The following is an 8,103-nucleotide window of genomic DNA, read 5'->3' on the forward strand; positions in this document are numbered from 1 at the left end:
AAACCTAGAGCAATTAAGTAGCATACAAAGTACCCCTTCCACCTGTACTGGTCAAGCAGCTGGGCCCAACTGCTGGGTTACCAAGCATTTCCATACAGAGAAATCATTTCATTTATCTCTTCTCTACTTGTTTAGCTCGGTTTATCTCTCTCTTCCCTCTCGATTTACTGCTTGCATAGACACGGTTGAGTCTTGATCACTAATCATTGTCCACAAATTCATATTGTATTAGAGCAATATTCGATTTTTTTTTAGTACTAATGGCTTCCTCAACTGATCTCTCGGGTTCCAATCCCTCGGGTTCCAATCCCTCGGGTTCCATCCCTAACAATGGTGCTCAACCATCTCCCTTGTTCGATGTTCACCATTCGGACTCACCAACAACAATCTTGATCACACCCTTTCTATCGGGAGATACTTATCCTTCATGGTCTCGTGCCATGAAGATGGCTTTACGTGCCAAAGACAAGTTTGCTTTTGTCGATGGTTCTCTCCCACGTCCAACCTCTCCAAACGATCTCCATTCATAGAATCGTTGTAATGATCTCGTTACTAGTTGGCTATTGAACTCCGTAGATCCGGACATCCGTCAATCGATTCTTTACGATGACAACGTTGCGGAAATATGGCAAAATTTACATGAACGGTTTTATCAAACCAATGCTCCAAAGATTTTCCAACTCAAACGTGCTATTACATCTTTAAGACAATATGGATCCGACGTTTCCGCATATTTTACACGTATGAAGTCTCTTCAGGATGAACTTCAGTCACTCATTGCTTTTGAACCATGTATGTGTGGTCATGGCAAAACAATGACGGATCGTTTGAATCAAGATCGTGCCATGGAATTCCTCCAAGGTTTACACGATCGTTTCTCTTCCATTCGAAGTGAAGTCTTGCTCATGGACCCATTTCCATCCATACTACGTATTCATAGTTTAGTCAAACAAGAGGAGGTTCAACAAAACATCATGAATGACTCCGTTATCACTCCGGAAGGTGCTGCACTTGCGGTTCATAAACCAAATCATGGACATTTTAATCGATCGGACAAAGCTGAGAATTTAGAGAAACAACGTCTAAAACGTCCACGTCCATTTTGTGATAATTGTCGTATGCATGGTCATTTAATCTCGACTTGTTATAAGCTCCATGGGTACCCACCTCGTCCTCGACAACATACTACTGTTGCTGCTGTCAAATCGATTCCAGCTAACACGAAGGCGCCCTAGCCACATCTATGTCTCAAGAACAATATGTGAACTTATGTAACTTCCTGTCCCAGCATCCACGGGTCTCTACAGGCACTCCACCGGTCCAGAATACATCAACTTCACTCGGACCTTCTACTAATGACCCACTCGTGAACCTCACAGGTAAATTTAACAACACCCCCTGGGTTATAGACTCGGGTGCCTCCCGACATATATGTTCGGACTTATCATTATTCTCCATTTATTATGTTGCTCCACCTAATTTTTTCGTCCGATTACCTGATGATAGTCGCATTCGTGTATCTCACATTGGTTCCATCTCTTTTTCAAGTTCACTCTCTTTACAACATGTTTTACATATTCCATGTTTTAAATTTCATTTAATCTCCGTTTCCGAAATATCTAAATCACTTGATTGTGAAGTAACCTTTAATTCTTTCTCATGTATCTTTCAGGACCGAGTAACGGGAAAGAAGATTGGACATGTTGATCCAAGAGACGACTTATATTTTCTTAGCACGGAACCTAGAATTTTGCTTTCTTCGTTTTTTAATTGCAATAATGTTTCGGACCTATGGCATTGTCGCCTAGGACATCCGAGTCTTTCACGTTTCAGGTATTTAGTGAATAAAATTCCGTGTATTCCGTTTAATTCATTAAATAAACATTCTTGCAATATTTGTCCTTTATCAAACAAAACTAGATTACCGTTTCCTATTAGTACGTCTACTTCTTCTAAACCGTTTGAACTTATTCATGTAGACTTATGGGGTCCTTTTTCTCTTCCTTCTCTTTCCGGAATTCGTTTTTTTCTCACCATCGTTGACGACTTTTCTAGATGTACTTGGGTATTTTTTCTTTCTTCCAAATCGGATACTAAGAATTATCTTAAGAATTTTTTAAATTACATTAAGACTCAATTTGGTTCTCTCGTCACTACTCTCAATACCGGTCATGGGGGTATTCCTTTTCCTCAAATACAAACAATTCGTTCCGACAATGGAACAAAATTCTTAAATCGTGACATTCAAGTTTGGCTTCACGAAAATGGTATTATCCATCAAAGATCGTGTCCTTACACCCCCCAACAAAATGGGGTTGTCGAAAGGAAACATCGACATATTTTGGAGGTTGCCCGTTCACTACGCTTACAAGCTAATCTCCCACTTGATTTTTGGGCCGAATGCATATTAACGGCTGTATATATTATTAATAAATTGCCTACACCATTACTCGATGGGTTATCACCTCACGAGAAACTCCTCGGATCCCCTCCAACCATTACTCACCTTCGAGTTTTTGGTTGTTTATGTTTTGCCCGACATCCATCACCAAAAACTAAACTTGATCCACGTTCTATTCCGGGTATTTTCTTGGGCTATCCACATGGCAAAAAAGGATACAAAGTTTTTTCTTTTCACTCACGAAAAATCATTATATCTCATGATGTCATTTTTTATGAGGACCGATTCCCTATGTCTACTGTCTGTAGTCCCTCACCCGATCGAATTCCTGTCCGTCCACTCATTCACATTTCGGACAATGGGTCATTCAATTTTACTCCATCTTGTCCATCTCTTTTGCATCATTCGGATACCACTATGGATCCTTCCAATGTCTCGTCAGTTCCTGAAGGCACCACAGAAGACCATTCCCCTTCTTCTAGTTCCGATTCTGTGAGCACCCCCACCACAAAACCCATTTTGGAAACACACAATCCCATAGGTTCCGAAATTCTACAGGCACCTCCCATCAGGAAACCACTCCCGATCCGGCAGGAACAACCACTCGATCCACTCGTTCTCGCCGACCACCAGTACACCTGAAAGACTATGTTTGTACTGCCATCCAACCTCCTAATCCCGAGGTTGATCACCCTCTAATTGACATTACAAATGTAGATTCTATTTCCCCACAACATAGAGTTTTTCTCACTTCGGTAATATCACATACCGAGCCCCGTTCTTATTCTCAAGCCATGACATCTACTCACTGGCGTGAGACTATGGCAAAAGAGATTTCTGCACTAGAATCTAATTATACCTGGTCCCTGGTACCTCTTCCTCATGGGAAGAAACCCATTGGCTGCAAATGGGTTTACAAAATCAAACATCGCTCCAACGGTTCGATTGAACGATACAAAGCTCGTTTGGTTGCCAAAGGTTATACTCAAGTCGAAGGACTTGACTATAATGATACCTTCGCACAGGTTGCTAAACTCGTCTCCATCCGAGCACTTTTATCAATCGCCGCAATTCGAGGATGGTCTTTCCATCAACTCGACGTCAATAATGCATTTCTTCAAGGAGACCTTGAAGAAGAAGTATTTATGAAACTCCCACCTGGATTTTCCAGTCAGGGGGAGACTCTTGTTTGCAAATTAAACAAATCTTTTTATGGCTTAAAGCAAGCCTCTCGTCAATGGTTTGCCAAGTTTTCCTCGGTCTTATTACAAAAGGGATTCACTTAATCACTAGCCGACTATTCCCTATTCACCTTTAACAACAAATCCGTCTCAAGCTACGTTTTAGTTTATGTTGATGACATAATCATAACTGGAACTAATGAATCTGCAATTTCTGATCTTAAGTCATTTCTGGATCGCACTTTCTCATTAAAAGATCTTGGTAATCTACAATATTTTCTCGGCATTGAGGTGTCTAGATCTTGTCAAGGAATTTTTCTATGTCAACGTCGTTACACACTAGACATTCTTGAGGATTCTGGTCTCACTGCTTCTCGTCCTTTGATGAGACATCAAAATGTCTCATTTGAATGTCTTAACTCGGGTTAGTTAGTCCAGTTCGAGCGGTTACTCTGATGATTTGTTTGATTTTCTTTCTCAGGTCTCATTTACGGAGTTCGATGCGAAAACATCGTGATAAAGACATACTTGAGGGGTATTTTGGTCATTTTAATGACAAGGGTATTCTGGTCAATATTAGTGCTCATGTGAAATTAGAGTCAAAGACGAACTCGGTGGCGAAAACGGAAGTCAAATCGGAGTCTCCGCGAGAAAGTTATAGCATGTCAATGTTTGGATCAAAATTCGATCTTTCTGTAACACGTGGCGCAAATCTAGAACACAAATTTGAATATTTCGGTATCATATCGGGCATAGCAGGATGGTCCAAATGTGATTGAGTTGGGATCCAACTAATGGACGTGTGTCTCATCTAATCTTGATGCATTTAGGGTTGTAGCAAAACTCTATCAACCCAACAATACCCCACGTGAAGGGCAGCCATCATTTCTCATATTTATTCCCTCCTTAGACTTACTCAAAATCTCTTTCACCCATTTCTAACTTTAGGAACATACATTAGAAAGAGAAAGGATTATGATGAAAATGCAAGAGATTGAACGGGAACAGTTGGAGATTGAGATGGAAAGTGGGAATTCCTTTTATTCTCTAATTTATTTTAGAGATACAAAGGGAAAGTTTTATATTATATCTAGAGAGAGAGAATGTTTATATTCTTAAATATGGATGAAGAAACATTACAGTAGAGAGAGATTTCCCTTCATAACAGAGATCTTCCATTCATTTTTTAATGGGATTACAGAATCATGGAGAATGAGTTGTTCAAGGTAATGTCATCTACAAAGAGATTTCAGTTGAGATTATATAGAGAGAGAAACCGAAACAGAGCTGTTTTATAAAGATTGAAGCAATCTTGATGTGTTATGATCGGATTTAGCAAGATTGGAAAGAAGATTGATTTAAAGGTCAAAGAGATATATGGAGAAGTTAGTTTTGGATGGAAGATTATGAAGATATATTTTGACAGAGAGAAGGATTTTGGAGAGATCGAATTGAGTTTTCTTTTCTTATAAAACAGGGAGGAATCATCATCAGAGGGATATCTCATCTTTGGGGGATGAAGCCTCTTTGAAGCTCAACCAATAGAAAAATCAGAGAGAGAGAGTGACAGAAATTTGTAGAGAGAGATTATCATTGATTTTTATCTTATTCTTCTTCTGTATCTTTTCTTAGTGAGAGAGAGAGATTAACAGAAGTTGTAGTGAGAGAAAGAATTCAAACAGATTGCTGTAGAGAGAGAGAGGAAGAAAGAGATCATAAATTCAAACATTGATTATCATTTTATGTGTTCTTTTGTTTCTGTTTTGACTATTTTAGTGAGAGAGAGAGAGAGGAAAAACAGAGAAAGACAAAGATTAGAAAAAGTTAAATACAGTAAAGAGAGAGAGAAATCAGTGAGGAAGATGAGAAAAATGGTGAGAAAATAGTTTTCCCACAGGGAATCCGTTTCCGGGAAGATGAGAAAATCGTTTTCCCTGAGGTGCGTTTGGCAGAATTCTGGGAAAACAGAAGGAAATCATTTCCCTAAGGCCCTGTTTGGTTTGGAAATAGCGAAAAAGTTAAGTTTTCTTACTCTTTTACTTATATAACTTTAAATGTTTATCTCTTCCAGCATGATTAGCTAAAATCTTGTCTATCTAGGGTTTAGATGAAGTCCAAAATTAATTTTATCGATATGATTTGTTAATAATTTTTATTGTTTTTCATGATAAAATCTTCCGGATTTTTAGACCATTCATGGACTAAAATCTGAGTTATATAAAGAATTTGCTAATTAAATCATAACAAATCGTCGTTAGAATTTTTAGAAGGATGGATTCGAAACCCCTAGACTTCTCCCCCCATTTGAGTTCATCTTTTTATTTGTTTTAATATTTTATATATTTTATTACCAAAACCTCATCAAAACCAAAAATCGAGTTACTTCCAAGTCTTATAATAGGTTTCACTTAGTCCCTGAGGAACGAACCGGTCTTACCGGAAATTACAACTTGACACCCGTGCACTTGCGGGTGTAGACCTATTTAGGAAACTTTCTAGGCTCATCATCCTTCATCCTTTCCGATGGACCAAAAACTTCGACTCCGTCCTGATGATGGTTCCCCCCTTCTCGACCATAAATTTTATCGACGTCTCATTGGTCGCCTTATTTACCTTACAGTCACCAGACCGGACATCATGTATACGGTCAACACGTTAAGCCAATTTTTACAAAATCCTCACACTTCACATCTTGACGCTGCACACAGGGTTCTCAGATATCTTAAAGGGTCTTTTGGTCATGGCATATTTCTCTCTTCAACTAGTTCACTTCATATGTCTGGTTATTGCGACTCCGATTGGGCGGGATGCCCCTCCCCTCGAAAATCAACCACGGGCTATCTAACAATGTTAGGTTCTAGCCCGTTATCCTGGAAATCTAAGAAACAATCAACTATTGCCAGATCATCTGTTGGGGCTAAATACAGAGCAATGGCTTCTCTTTCATGTGAGCTTCAATGGTTAAAGTTTTTACTTCAAGATCTTGGCCTTGACTACTCTGATCCTATGTCCGTCTACTGCGACAATCGTGCTGCCCTTCACATTGCTGACAATCCGGTATTTCATGAACGAACGAAGCACATCGAAATTGATTGCCACCTTGTTCGAGAGAAGATAAAGAAGAACTTGATTGCACCACGATTCACTCCGACAACTGAGCAACTCGCTGACATTTTTACAAAGCCTTTGGGTGCGGATCAATTTCAGAAGATAATTTGCAAGTTGGACATCACTTCGATTTCTGCTCCAACTTGAGAGGGAGTATCAACGTATACACATGTATACACACACACCCGACCACTCGGGTGTGTCAATGCCCACAAACACCCCCATGTACTTAGTCAATTAACCAACCTTAGTTGTTAAGATTGTATTAGATTGTATCTTATCCCATACTAACCTATAAATATATGTATAACAGTCCAATGAATCAATACAGAGAAATCATTTCATTTATCTCTTCTCTACTTGTTTAGCTCGGTTTATCTCTCTCTTCCCTCTCGATTTACTGCTTGCGTAGACTCGGTTGAGTCTTGATCACTAATCATTGTCCACAAATTCATATAAAGCACTTTAATTCACAGTGGAGTGGTGGGGTGGGATAAGATTATTCTTCGGCTGAAAAGAGTTTAGATTGTTGTGGGCCGCATGTCTAGGATTTCATAAACATGAACGATTGAAGCTGCGATACGATGTGAAATCATGCCTGTACATAAGGTGTGGTCATGTGGGAAATGCTGAAAAAGTCGAAAACAAAACAAATTCATGATGTATTACCATTATCATCATCTTGTTCTTCAAGTTTATTAACAGTTCAACACCAAAGAAGATGGGAAATAAATCACTTTACAAGATTTTTATTTTCGGTGATGCTATGTTCCCAACAAATTTGCCAAGCACTTTAACATAATTATGACCTGGCATTGAATGTGGACAGAGAGAGACGGGATGGTGGCCTTTCACGTGAATTTAGGGGAGACTCTAATGGCGCCCAGAATAATGCTGTAAGTGCTCTATTATATTGGGCACTCAAATGACCTTTCCTTGCTTTTTTGATCAAGGAAGGCTTTCAAAAGAACAAAAAAAAAGGCTATATCCTCTCCTCTTTCATCCACAACTAAACAACAAGAACATGGGTATATCTTTTAGTACTGAGTTATTTTCTGGCCTTCTTTATTTCATTGGGTACTTCAACGTTATTTCATGAAGAATTTCTTCAATGCATTTTGAGACATTCTTTATAATTCACTCTAAAAAGTTCTAATTATAATACCATCCTACAATCAACTACATAGAATCAAAGACTCCTATCAACCAGTACTCTGAACCCAACACTCATAAGAACACAATTTGAAGAATCCCATGTTCAATGTTCTAAGATGTTGATTTTTTTTTTTACTCTATCAGTAATAATAACTTTGAGAGTCAGATTCCTTAATAGCATCATACTATAACACACAATCGGAGAAAAAGATCAAATTTGCATTATTGAACCATACTACTAAAATTTCTAACTTAAGA

The 8,103-nt window shown here is 38.7% G+C and overlaps 1 protein-coding gene across 1 annotated transcript; it reads left to right on the top strand.

Moving 5' to 3' along the window:
• Positions 1-260: 260 nt before the first annotated feature.
• On the top strand, positions 261-1,235 carry LOC147538544 (uncharacterized). The gene is made up of 2 exons (XM_086642969.1): positions 261-486; positions 577-1,235. The coding sequence occupies exons 1-2, from the start codon at positions 261-263 to the stop codon at positions 1,233-1,235; spliced, it is 885 nt and encodes a 294-aa protein (XP_086499095.1).
• Positions 1,236-8,103: the final 6,868 nt, after the last annotated feature.

The sequence above is a fragment of the Eschscholzia californica genome, unplaced genomic scaffold (assembly GCF_041429995.1).
Source record: "Eschscholzia californica isolate CP2 unplaced genomic scaffold, dmEscCali1.0.p SCAF_5, whole genome shotgun sequence".
Classification (NCBI taxonomy): domain Eukaryota; kingdom Viridiplantae; phylum Streptophyta; class Magnoliopsida; order Ranunculales; family Papaveraceae; genus Eschscholzia; species Eschscholzia californica.

Excerpts from the sequence above, each read along its gene's own strand:
- LOC147538544 (XM_086642969.1), top strand. The coding sequence starts at position 261 with ATGGCTTCCTCAACTGATCTCTCGGGTTCCAATCCCTCGGGTTCCAAT. Across the intron at positions 487-576 it reads CAAGTTTGCTTTTGTCGATG|ATCCGGACATCCGTCAATCG; the intron begins GTTCTCTCCCAC and ends TGAACTCCGTAG.